Below are 14039 nucleotides of genomic sequence, written 5' to 3' on the forward strand. Positions count from 1 at the left end.
AGGGAGATTGGAACAGTTTCAGTTCAAGACATCTTTTAATTTTTTTTTAACATGAGTCACATTTTTTTTTCTAACAGGATTCAGGATCTTCCGAGATCTGGAAAAAAAAGGATAAGTCCCACAAACTGCATTTGACACATTCACATCACACTTTAGGAAGGTTTCATACATCCATACAGTATATTTCTGGCATAATTTAGGAGTATTACTTTCTCCTAACAAATGCTAGGTCTGTTTGAACAGGGATAGACAATAGAAATTTTGGGTAACTTACGTGTTATGAGAAGAAGAAATCCAGTAGTGGGACAAAGGATTATTCATGTCCTGTGCATCTATTGAATCATATTTCTCATCCCAAATACTGTTTTCTTTTGCAAAAAGGTAAGTAAGGAACTAAAATATAAAGAAAGAGACTGATTTAAATGTTTTTACCATCCAGCAATACAGCAAAAGAAGCCTGAAGGATCTGCCACAATTAAACTAGGATCTAGCAGTGAAAGAAAAAAATCCACAAGGAACTACTAGAAAGTATCATTACTTTACCTCATCAACAAAGAGAAAGGGTTCAGCAGTTTCTCTCATAGTGTCATCAATAAACTTTGTCATTCGTTCTCGGACTTTACTGAGATCTTGTGCCCAAGATTCCTTCAAATAATAATAACAACACAGTAGGAAAAAAAGTTAGAAGTAATGTCATGCTGTATAAAATCAAATAAGGAACAGAGACACCTACAGATGTGATTTCCTTCTTTCTCATCTGGTTACTTCACTGCCAATATATTTTATTGTATCCACATATCTTTAGTTTCTTCTCTGATGTGTAAAGGGGGAAAAGAAGAAATGCATCTAATTACCTTTACACAGACAGGAGGCCCACAAGGTACATACTACAAATGCACAAATATGCTTGCACACACACAGTAACAAGCTGGCCTCCTTGAAGGATGTGCTTTAACTATAATCTCTCTCACTCCCAAATGCAATCTGAATATCCTTTTAACACAGTGGAATAGGGAGAAAAAGAAAGTATCAAGCTTATAGAGGAAGTGTCAGCCTCACTTTTCAATCATATTTGCAAAACGAGCTCAGCAGCACCTAGAAAATATTATTCACACATTTTTTTCCCCTATGATGTCTGTGCTAAATAACATTAGAGAAGACCATAAAGACATGCATCTCATCCCTACCTCCACCCTTATCTGCTTGCTGGTTCAGGACATTGAAGTGGCTTCACCCAGTAGAAAATTATCTTCAACCCAAAGGCAGGCACTCAGCTCAGATTTTTAAGCTGCTAAAATGGGGCCATGGCCAAAGCATTACCCCAGATGTACATAAGATGTAACTAGGCCAGGCTATCATCTGTTCATCCCTGAACCCTGTCTGTTCATCCACATGCTGTACACATCTTCCTTAAATTTTCAAGTCCACCAAGCGAAAGATGCGGAAACTGCTCAGGTCTAGGCAAATTAAAATCTTATTTGTCTACCCCCTCTCTGGAGCACCTTCAGAACACTTATATAGATGAAAAACAATAGTTCTTGAGAGCTTCAATGGCAACAAATAAGGTGAAATGTTCCCAAGGCCTAATAGCACAGCTGACATCAGTTGCATTCTATGACACATCCCCTTTCTTTTTAATGAGCATAGAATTCTGTGAGACAACCTCAAGAAAAAAAACCCTCAAAATTTCTGCAACCTTCTCACCTGTTGCTCATGTAGGAGGAATCTCTGAAAGTCATGGAGATGAACTGCTGAAGCATCTGGACGGTCAGTATTTCTTAAAAAAAGAGAAAGTGAAGCTAAAGAAATAATAAAGCAAGTGCCATCAAATACTACAGCAGCAAATCATGGATTTGTATTTTGGATTTACAATATAAATGTGCTGCCACAAGCCAGAAACTTTTTTTATTTTCAGTGGCATTTAGATTAGGCTAAATATTGTACTAACAACTGTATTTTCAGCATTTAAATAAAGGCTCCTGGATTCCTGATGTATTTTTTGATTCATTCTAAAAAGTACCAGATCTCTACTCATTGCTTTGTAGAAAATGAGAAGCATTCACTTGACAGGGGTGTTAAGTTTAGTTGAGGCATATAGAGACACTGTTCTTTTAATTATTGTAGAACAACACCGTCACAAAAGCTCCTTCCATGTATTATTCAGGTGAGCTACTGTGATGGATCAAAACCTCCTGAAAAAGAAGGCAAGATGCAACTGCACTAAGAAAAAGTCTCATAGATGCATTCTCCTTTATAGGACACAAATGCAGAACCATCTGGTTCCAATAAGGTATTTATAGCCTGCTCATCTTTGATAAATTCATGCTTTTAAGCAGTCTCACAAAGTTTAATTCATATGAGATGACCAAGGGCTAAAGAAATAGGCAAGACACAGAGCAAACTTCTTAAGTAACTTTCTTAGTCTGTTAGGGAAACACTGAAAACCATGAATAACCAGTTTAAAATGCCTGTGACCTCCTTTTTCATGCTGTACACATCTTTCTTAAAATTTCAAGTCCACCAAGTGAAAGATGCAGGAAACTGCTCAGGTCTAGGCAAAGCCTGTGCACCACACTACTCCACAGACTGAAGTTAAAGCTTCTCCATCAAATTATCCTTCAGTAATTCCTTTCAGCTCTTTGTAAAATGAGAGGATAGGCAAATTTACTAGTTCAAGTCCATAACATTTTTGTAGACAGAAAATGAACATTTATCAAGTTACATTCAGGACTTATTTCCATGATACATTCGCCTTTCTGAATGCAAACCAATGTATCATTTCTTTTCCTACAGCATCAGAACAAGCAAAACATACACAAAAATATATTATATATTTTATAAACAATCCTGCAGCATTATAACCATATGGAAATGTGGGAAATTAATACAAATAAAGTGTCTCACCCAAGAATGAACACAGAGGAATCCTTTTTGAATTCATCAAGAATCTTAAAGCAACAAACAAAAAACACAAAATGGGGAAAAATGATAAATAATAAAATAATATGCTTTTTTTTCATCTAATTCATCTAATAATGGTTTGGGAAAGGGAAAGATATGCATTTCTGCTCTAGAGAACCTACATACAAGTTGGCAAGACACCTTTTGAAATAAACATATAAGCAAAAACATAATGCCAAGGTTTTCAAGTGCACTCCTGGCCTTTCAGTGTGAACACATGCAATTTTCAGGCAAAAACAAAAAATACTTGCTATTGATAAGACACCTTTTGTTGTTTTGGGGAGTTTTTATTGCTTGATATGCCAAGATCTCACTTTTCTGATCTAATGGTTTAACAGTATGAGGACAACTTATGAAAAAGCTTACCGATTTCTGTTGTTCAAACATGATTTTCTTGTAGAACAAATGAAATTGTTCAAAACTAAGTTCTTCCTTGCAAGCACCTATTTCCTACAACAGAAAGTAGAATGCAGTGAATTTAGAATTCCCTGAACTGCATTTGCACAACAAGCAAGTTACTTTTACCCCAGACGCCACTTTCTTACTTATTCTGTTCTACTCCCAACTTCATGTTTTAGCCACTTGGGATTTTTTTTAAGGTTAGAAACAAGTAAACAGATTCCTGGTTTGTGACACAGAGCTCCTACCCCACATCTTTGGCCTGGCTTTTTGTACCCTGACTCCATTTCCACTATGTTGCCAAGAGTAAAGGAATGCTTCAGTCATTGTTAGCTGGAGCAACAGAAGCAAGAATGTATGCTCTAAGGGTGGAGAGCTGGGAAGCAGGAAAAGGTGGGGATATTTACAATGTCTGCAGGAATGGAAACAACCTTCAGAAGTTTTAATATTAGCACAAGTTGGCATGAAGAGGTTATTACTTGACCATATTGCAAAAAGAAAAGAAATTCTTTTTCTTGTATATGAAAACAATAGAAAATGCACTTGCGCAGCATCTGCATGGGAGCTCGAGACCCAGTGTTGGCTTTTGTCAACTGTACAATGTAAAGAGGATATAATTTTTTTAACTGCATTTAGTAAGAAGCAAAAATACAGGCAGTATCCCAAAAGGAAAAATTACAACAATTATCAGATGATACCAAACAGACATAAGAGATCGGGTAATTACCGCAAATTTATCCTTCAAGAACTTCATGCTGCTCACTTTGAAGTTTACTTGGGGAAGAACAGTTTTCAGCTCTCTAAGACTGATACTGAGGGAAAAAGAAGAGGGGAAACAAAAAAACCAAAACAAATCAATTGCAAAAAACCCCACAGTTCTGCTGCATATAATCAGCCACAAATACTTATTTTCTATCAATGTAAAAACGTGACTATTGAAATCTTTTGGGTAGGGCTCATCTTGAATAACTGTAAACTTCTGTAAAGTAACATCCCCATGTGAGCACTCTAGACATGTTTTCTAGTTAGTGGGGAGAAACATGCATTTCAACTAATTTGGGCATTGATTAGGTAAAAAAGAACCATGCTGCAGAGACACCCTTTTCTCTCCATCAGCAATTGATCAGCCCTAGACAATAAGCTCAAATATAGATGTCCAGACACAGTCAGATGAGCTACAGGCTTTTTCCAATTCTTCCTGTCCCACTGAAGCTGGAATATGGACACAGAAAACTTTACACAAGGATATACCAAGCAGATGGGTAGAAACAGAAAATTAAAAGCTCCAGTTTTCAGTACCATTATAAAATTTTTTCTCCTGCTGTTATTCACTTAGATGGTAAAATCCAAGCACAACATCCATGGGTCCTACTGCCAATGCCCACAAAACATTGATGCAATACCAACACTCCCTGAGAAAACAAGGTCAAGGAACTTTGTTCTTGACCTACAGTGTAATTCACAAGCCATTAATTGCCAGAACAGCCACTTGAAAGTAACAAAAACAATTAGCACCTAGACAAAAGCAACATTTCTATTCTACAGTGTCCATAAAAGCAGCTGCCCTGTATGATATTTTGATCTCCATTGTGCAGAAAGAGAAGGAGACAAAGCAAGAAGGAACTTAGCCAAAATCCAGACCAAAGCCAGATTAGAACTCAGGAAATTCCTGGCCAGACCCTGTCGCCAGACCTCTGGAAAAAAAAACATTTCTTTTAGGAGCAAGAAGGACCACTCCATTTGTACCCTAAACACCAAGCACAAGCAATTTCCTCTGGCCAGACAAGTGCAAGCCAAAATAAAATAGCTTGGACTTCATTACCACTGGAAAAAAGCCTCAGCCTGTGAAACAGGACTTGCCTGAAAGCCTAACCTTTACAATGAACTTCCACAGAAATTGCAACACTAAACAAAATTAACCTCAGCTCAAATAGCTCAAATTTTTTCCCTGAATTTTTCTAGAAGCGTGAATCATTTATGAAGAGAATAAAAACCTGCTCTTTCTACACTGCAAGTCCCCTTGATCCTAACCAGAATGCCTTGCAGTGGTGAACCAACCCTAAAGCAACAAATGAAACCTCTGCAGCAGACAGATACTGTCAGCCACAGCTTCTCCATCCTAACCTTCCTTTTGCTTCATGATCCCCACCAACATATCCCCATTGTGAGGCTAAATTTTCAAAATACATCAGAAAATGTAAGCCAATACCCAGTAAAGGATTTTACTATGCCCTTCACCATGCTGGCCAGCTCAGAAAACACCATTTTGAAGTGGTGTGTCAGCTCACACTGAAGCCAGCTGCAGGCATCCTGCTGAAAGGTGCTATTTCCTGCACTAACAAATTCTCATCCACACAATGAAACATGGTGCTTGATTTACTTTTAGGAAAAGGCCTAAATGAGAGGAAATGCATGTACTTTTCTACCCTGAGCTACACCTAAGAATAAAAAGCATGTTCCAGACAAGGAGCAAAACCACGGGTAAGCAATAGACTTGGGGGAGGAGGGGTTAACATTCTTTTTGGTGTCCCATGATTTCTGGCAGCTCCAGGGAGAGGTATGCAGCTGAAAAAAATATCCCCTTCTTTGTGCAAAAGCTACAAACCCACATCACACATGGACCTGAAATGAACCACTAGAATTCAAACAGATGAAGCCACACAGCTGCAGCCCACGGGACCCCTTTCACGTGAGAAGCACCAGGTCAGCTGAAACTCTTGGGCTTTGCTTTAAAACAACTCCCCCAGTACTACCCAGTCATACCAGCAGTTCTTCTGCTCCTCTCCCCTGACATCCTCAGGCATCTGTGTAATCTCCTCTTTGTCCTAATATTCTGCCCTGTTCCCCCAGCTCTAACCCTGCAGGAAAGAATCTGTGCTATTGCTGGGATGACCCTACCTCTGGATACCCAGTGCCCAGTTTCATGACTAGTTTCAAACTGGATACCACACATACTGACCCCATCAGGACTGGAACAAGGGAAGGTTGATCACCTAAACATCTTCCCTGGCTCCTTAGCAGCCCACTCCAATCTTCATTTATGCATCTTCACTGTCATGTATGCCCAAATAAGCCTTTAAAAACTGTTTCTGGTCTGTCTGCACCAGAGTGTATTCACTCCAGTGCAAACACAGCTCAGCAATGAAGGAAGAATTGGTGGCAGAGCTGCACAGGGAGGCTCACAGCAGGTTATAAAGGCCAAGCTGCTGGGCTCTGACTTGGCTATGAAAGGGCAAAACCCTCTATAAAATAAGCAACCTAATATACCTGCACAGCTCAGCTGAAGCTCTACAGGAAGACTGTGAGAAGACAACTCCCTTTCCTCATTCTAGCGGGGTAGTTCTAGGCTAAAAGCAAAACTATTTATTTTATATTGTTTGCTTCCTCATTATACCACATACATGAACATGAGTGAGTGCTAAGAACAAGCTGTGTTTAGCAAAAAAAAAAAAAAACACCAACCTCAAGATGTTAATAGAAAAGCAAATGCCATTTTGAGGCGTCTCATATTTCAAATTTTTGATGAAGTACTGTTCTTTTCATTCCATGTTCAAATTAACTAAAAACTGAACCAAAGAGAGAGCTTCTTACCTGTTTCTTCTAGTTTGATCAACAGAATAGATCTGCTTTCTCAGCCAACTTGTGGAAGGGGGAAAAAAGAAAAAAGGTTTAATCTAAGAATTACACATAGTTACAGGTCTTTAGAGATATCTCTTTTAATAAAGAAAAAACATTTCCAGTGCAGCCTCTAAGAATTCAGTCAGTTTTATAACCACATATGTAAATATATACTTTTCTGCTGCTTCATACTGCATTTTCAAGCCAGATAACACAGGAAGAGGGAGGGTAGGCAGGAGAGAAAAGAATGAGCAATCAGAAGCTTTAAAAACATAAGTGGGTAAGGTGAGCCAAAATATAAACTAATCTAAACTACAGTAACTCCAAATCAATGATTTATGCCACCTGAGGCTGCTGGCTTAAAGATCTGTTACATAAAAAAAAAAGAAAAAAAATACTAGGGGTAAGGGAGAGTGGCTTATAAAAGTTTAAAGAAATTCCTCATTACAGTGCATGTCAGTTTTAGGTGTACAATCCTATAAGCAGCATTAACAGTAAATACACATACACACTTCTGATCTAAAGGCTGAACACAGCATGTTATTATTAAGCTTATCCTCAGTCTCCACAGAAATCACTATGCTGCACAAACACAGCCTGGAACCCAGTAGCTCTTTGTACAACAGCTCACTGCAGTACCATACAATAAATAAAAACACATAAGAATACTTTCTTCCCAGCTGAAAGAGCAAGTAGGTAAAAACAACATCAATGTCAAAGCCACAGTTTGATCAGGTAGCAAGCAAGGCCAGTGTGTATCCTCTCAACAGGCAACAGCAGCGACCACAAACAAAAATGTCAGAAGCAGCCACACCACACATACCAGATGTTGTTATGATCTCATTAAAAGATTTTTCTATTTCATTTTTAATGCAGAACCAAAGTAAACTGGAAGTCCACAATAGGGAACACAGCAGAGTGTGATTCCAGAACATGCTGTACTGGTTTTGACTGGGATAAGAGCTAATTTTCTTCCTAGTAGCTAATCTAGGGCTATGATTTGGATTTGTATTGAAAACTGTTGATAATCCAGGTATGTCTGCATTTTCTTCCAGAGGAAGAAGAGGGGGACATTTGGAGAGACAGCATTTGTCTTTTCACATCACATATGAGAGATCTCTGCCTTTCCTGGAGAAGGCTGAACACCTGCCTGCAAATGGGAAGAAGTGAATGAATTCCTTGGTTTGCTTTGCTTGGACACTTGGCTTTTCTTGGCCACTTTGACCCTTATGCCATGGGGGAGAGTGAGCAGGAAGCTGTGTGAGGATCAGTTGTCAGCTGGAATTAAACCATGACACATGTATACAGAAAACAGACATGGAGAATTTCCACATGAGCTTTTTGTATCATAGACTACTTGGAGAGTAGTTGTTCTTAAAGCAAACAGCAGGAGCACTTCTTGTATCTTAAAAACTTCTTGCAGATTTTCCACTTTCAATCCCAAAGAAATATCAAGCCTCACAAAGTGAAAATATGTCCACATACCTCTCTGTGATTGTAGGTGTGGGAGCACTCATGACCTCTTGATACAAGATATTCAAGCCACACAACCATTTATCAGCATCATCTTTAGAATCAGCTGAAAAAAATAATATGCTGTAAGAAACATTAAAAAAGCCCAAACAATTAACACAAAACAAAGACATAACACAACATTGTGAGGTTAAGAGAAACCCTAGTATACAAAGCTCCTAATTTAACTTTCTCTCTGATAAATCTCATTGCATAGCTTCACGTTACTAATAATAAAACTAAGAATAAATAGCATAAATTTGGGGGTGGGAAGAGTAATTCTGGAAAGTGTCAAAAAATACCTCCTTTCAGAAGTCTGCTTATTTGGGTAGGCAAGTTGCAGTATCTCAGCAGAAAGACTATGAAACTACTGCTGAGCATATGTATCAACACAATTAAAATTCATTTTCTTATCTTCTATCTCCAAAGTGGCAAAAGAGCAGGGACACAGATCTAGAGCAACTTAAAGCACACAGACAATTAACTCAGTGTGCTAGAGCATAAAGCTAGTTCATTATATTCCAACCAAACTACAAAAATTATAAAGTATTGGCTTTTGATGGACATGACCATCTCCTGTTTGTCCTCATCATGTCTTTAGACACAGATTGTTCCAGACTGGACTCAGGCAAGAGGAAGGGAGCAAGGTACATAACTGGTGTCATATGCTATATTTTAATACAAGCTAAGCTAGGTTAAGAAAAATTAACACTAGAAGCCAGGCACATCTTCCTCCTGACTTTACAGATTAGTTTATCACTGTCTTGTTTTGTTTTAAAGGGAGTTTGCCTTTCCATTTCCCAAACCAGAAGTGTCTGCCACATTATTTAAATTGATCACATTTGGTGAGGTTTCAAAAAAAGCACACAGATGCTGAACTGTGTGCTGGGTGTAGCCTTCCCCAGGGAGTACTGGTTAACTGGAACCAATTTTTTTGGTCTTGGATGAGATGCTGTGGCTGCAGCCTTTGCTTTAGCAAATTCTGAAATTTCACAAAGGCATTTTTCAGTTAAACCAGTTCTGAAAAATTATTTTCTGTGCAAATTCTTTTAACTGCCTTCAAAGCCAAACGGTTTCTCACAAGATGACAATTATATTCTATTTAATCATACTTCTAGTGCTTTATCCCCCAAGGATGAAGTTGGAGCCCAGCTTCAGCTCTCCATGGAAATGTTTTTCAATTAGTTACAATTTTGGAAAGAACACCCACTACCACTGCCAAACCAATTGTTCTCCCAAGACAATTCTGCCCTGTATGACAGCTACCATTCCCTTTAAGCAACAATTATTTTATGTTGCTTTAAGAAACCACAAGAAAGCACTTGAACAAGGAAAAGGATTTCCCCCTTAATTGAAAGTTGTATCATGTTGTTCTGCAGTTCAGCATTCCAGCAAGAGATCCCTGAGTGCTCTCAAAGTTTTCATAGAAACCTGCTTTTGAGAAGTGCCATGGAGGAGTCCTTTTAAAGGAAATCTGTCTGAAGCACCTGGCAGAGCTGCACTTAAGCACAGCTGCTTACACAAAATTTTCACAGACTTCATCCAACAATGGTAAAACTTATCTAAACTTAAAAGCCTGTAACAATGGATTAGTCACAAGCAGCCTTCCATTCCCAGTGCAAAAACCCAGTCTTCTGGTACTGCATTCTATAAGCAATTAATTTAATTAAAAAAAAAAAAATGCTTACAAAGTTCTTGTCTTTCCCCCCATTAAGATTCTGCAATTAATTCAATTATTTCAATGTGTTCCTGCACAGAGAGAACTACCATTTCAATTAGTCTGTATGATTCTAAACCAAGGATCCATCACAAATATTTTAGAAGTTAAATCTCTTTGTAAACTCTATTAATCAGTAAATGTATTAAGCCTGTACTGTAACAATTTATATTCCTTTTCATTTCAAAATCTTAGGTTTTGTGACCCTGGATAATTTCACCTGAAATAAGAAGCATACCAACCCTTTCCACAGGTACAGGATATGACTTCTCTCTGTTTCACAGTTATCTCTTAATTTTCAATTTATCACCTTCCAACTTGTTTATGGTTCCCTAGTACTTCTTCAAAAAAGGTTCAGTATTATCAGGTAATGTGCACACATATAACCCAAAGTAGAAGTTGTTTTTTTTTTCCAACTTGTCTGCAATTGCTCATAAGTGACAGGAAAGTTTCTCTGGTGCAGCTGCAGTCTAACCCTTTATGGCTATTGTTTCCAGAATCATTTTGGCCAGACTAAAATTGCCAAGGCTAAATTCTGTGAAGACAAGAGCAAATCTTCTGCTGATTTTCTTCAGTGTTGATTTTCAGTGTTGAAAACCTTACTAGAGATGTTGAACTAGTAAAAAGCTACCTTGCTAGAAATGACTATGAGCAAATTGGAAACTACACTCACACTACACACTATTTGAAAGCAAAAAACTACAACTGCAGCAGTTCAGACATGAAGAGCTGAGTAAAAGGTCCATCTCCAGATTTCAAACACTTGCTGCATTCCTGAACTGCAGAAGTCAAACCCAGTGTTATTTACATTACTGTTCCACCAATGTATTTGATTTTTTTCAGTTAGTAGGTTTAAAGAAGAAACAAAGAAGAAAAAGGTACCTGCTAAGCTTAAGGTGTTGAGGACAAATTGGGTACCATAAAAAATGGTAAAGCAGAGTTCTTCTCTTTGCTTTGCTTTGCAACGCTCAAAGTCCTTTGAGTTCTTTCCTGGGCGAATTTCTTTTATTTCCATCAGATCCACTGAAAGGAAACAACATTCACTCAGTACAACTGCACTTGCCTTGCAGCAGAGCCTGAAGCAGTAAGATAAACAACTCAGTGCATCCATATGTATCTATATTTATCTCTATATAGAAATCAAATATCTCTCTACATAAACTTACAAATGTTTATTGGGCAAAAAGTGCCAATTGCACCAGCTTGCAAACCACAAATCTACAACTAAATATATTACTAAAAGGGTCAAAAGAATAAGAAAAATAACTTTACATATTTTTGTCATTTCACTATCACTGATTGTCCATGGAAAAAGTATATACACATAGTCCCTTTGGTATAGAGAAGACATGATTTCACAAATGGCATTTTCTGTAAGCAGGAAATTTCCAATTGCCATGACAACTCTTCAGAGACAAAGAAGAGAAGATACAACTTCTGACTTACCCACCTAAAAAAATTATACATCAGATCTCATATAATCAGTTAACCTTTTCAGCTAGCATAGTCACTGTCTCTGGGAAGAATAATATTTAAAGCAGGAATATAAGGAGAAAATTCAGCCTAATAACTGAAACATTTGTTAGCTTTTTGCTGGTCAACTCCAAAGGGGTCTCCATCCTTTACCATAACCTGCTGTATCACTTTTAACCTGCAGACCAGAGCACAGGAACACTGTACAAGCACACACTTTCTCAAGTCAGCTCCTTTTTATCAACCCCCTGCTACATGGTCTGCCTAACAGTGGTGAGACAGCACTGAAATAGCAATATGTGCACTGTCAAGATAAGAGAGTTATTAGAAAACTGAGGAAGTGGTTTTGTTTTGTTCTGCCCATGGACCAGAAAAATAAACAGCTCTTCTCACTTCTGGACAATCTTGACTTACAAGCTACAGGATGAAGAGTGAAGAAAAACATTTCATGGCTGCTGTTAAAATGTTTATCAGGCCAAGCAAGATCCAAGGAAAATAGCTGAGGGCTTCTGTCCATGGATTTGAGAACACTGCAGTATAAAACCCCTGTTTTAAATGAGCACCTCATCATAACAGAAGACAGTTAATATCATAATGAAAAAGCAACTCTGCTGCCAACAGAGGTGGAGCTGGAAACTGTTTAAAGCTTCAGCCTGTATAATGCTGGGTTTCTACCATGCCAATACAGAAAGGAGGGGCAGACAAGCAAGGAAGTTCATAATAAAAATCCTGATAATGAAATATTAATTCATCTTGGAATATCTTAGTCTTTGCAAAGTATTCCAGATCTTCTCCCCGTCATTAAAGGGAAAATGGGACATCAAAAGTTAACCTGAACTAATCACAGGACACAAGCCTCTTTCTTAAACTTATTTTCCCAGGCATAATTATCTTAAAGATAAAGCTTCTAATGTTTCAACCTCCACATCTCAGACGACCTCTCATATAATCAAAAAAACCTTCCAAAATCTCCATATCTGCCCTAAATTTAGATGCAAACTTCAAAAATAAACTCATGACATAACCATAAATGACCAGCAGCCAAAAGCTGATGCCTCTGATCCCCTTAACATTCAGTCTCACTTAGATCCCCAGTACTGTATCCAAATACCCACCCCAAAATTCTACCACATGAAAAAGATGATCTAAGCCCACCACTCCAGTATCAGCAGAGAACCATCTGATTGCAGACATAGAAAGTACCCAAATAGAAAGGGAAGGAGGTTGCATGGCTGCAATAAACAGCATGGGACTGAGCACCATGCTGGCTCATTCTAATCATGGGCAAGAGCTACCCCAGTCACCTCCTCTGCTTTCCCCTCACCCAACAAATCCCTGCTGTAAACACAGTCCTGAACTTCAAAGTGAAGCACACCTTTTACTTCAGCCATAAATCCACAGGCATAAAACACCACAACGACCCCCTCCAAGTATAAACTATAAGCAGCAATCAAACAGATTTCACAACCTGCATTGCTGTTGTCATTTCAAGTGGCTCTTACCTCACCCTGACCTCTGAAACAAACACACAAACTTACTCAATGTCTCCCCTCAGTTATAGACTCACTACACTTCTTTTCTGTGCATTACACTTTCAACCCTACCAGCCTAATCTCTTGCTTGATTGTATACATGGTGGGGGAAAAAAAAGAAAAAAAAATTTATATAAAAAAACCTCAAATACAGAATGTTATGTTCCTGTACTTTTCAGGCAGCATATTAAATATGTCCTACAAAACTCTGGCAAGATATAAATACTCATATATATTATATATTATACTTATAAATACTTTAAATAAAATATGAAACAGATCTACAAAACACAAGGCTTATTAAATATTCTTTAGATTTTCACAGAAAGATACAATACATGTTACAGTTTCAGAAAACTAATAGAAACTCCCTGCATGTGTTTTAATGATGTTCTACAGTGCTGTTCAGGGTGCATTAGTCTGTATTTTTGAAAGAAAAGCCAAGGCAGAAAATCAGAGGGGTAAAGGCAGACATGCACAGACTCCAGCCCCTTCCACACGATGCCCACAAAGTCCAGAATGGCTGATCCCAACTTAACAGGGAAATGAACAGGTCAGGAAAAGCTGTAACAAGTTCCAGACTCAAATTAGTAAATTAGCTGTACCAATGTAGCTGTTCCACAGTTCCTGACAACTTTTTATAAGACAATCTGTCACTGAGCAGTTCAAATGTAACTTTAAGTCTGCACCAGAGCTACAAGCACAGAGCCTCAGACACTGCCTTGAAGTACTGGAGCCCTCCTCCTCCTCCTCCTCCTCTTCCTCCTCGACCCCATGTGCTAACTGCAGAGGTGTTTCCCGATCCAGCCTCACAGATGGATATTCCT

The 14039-nt window shown here is 38.2% G+C and overlaps 1 protein-coding gene across 3 annotated transcripts in view; it reads right to left on the minus strand.

The window, feature by feature from the left end:
• The window catches only part of PLCG2 (phospholipase C gamma 2), a 61374-nt gene that overhangs the window by 28633 nt on the left and 18702 nt on the right, over positions 1-14039 (minus strand). For all 3 annotated transcript variants that reach the window (XM_071756630.1, XM_071756631.1, XM_071756629.1), the window contains exons 3-11: positions 11090-11230; positions 8464-8557; positions 6952-6999; positions 4088-4172; positions 3328-3411; positions 2905-2948; positions 1705-1777; positions 544-645; positions 275-393 (exon numbers count right to left, since the gene is read on the minus strand). In XM_071756630.1, coding sequence (XP_071612731.1) covers positions 275-393; positions 544-645; positions 1705-1777; positions 2905-2948; positions 3328-3411; positions 4088-4172; positions 6952-6999; positions 8464-8557; positions 11090-11230 — 790 coding nt within the window. The remainder of the gene's footprint in view (positions 1-274; positions 394-543; positions 646-1704; positions 1778-2904; positions 2949-3327; positions 3412-4087; positions 4173-6951; positions 7000-8463; positions 8558-11089; positions 11231-14039) is intronic.

Source organism: Heliangelus exortis, chromosome 13 (genome assembly GCF_036169615.1).
Source record: "Heliangelus exortis chromosome 13, bHelExo1.hap1, whole genome shotgun sequence".
In the NCBI taxonomy this organism is placed as follows: Eukaryota; Metazoa; Chordata; class Aves; order Apodiformes; family Trochilidae; genus Heliangelus; species Heliangelus exortis.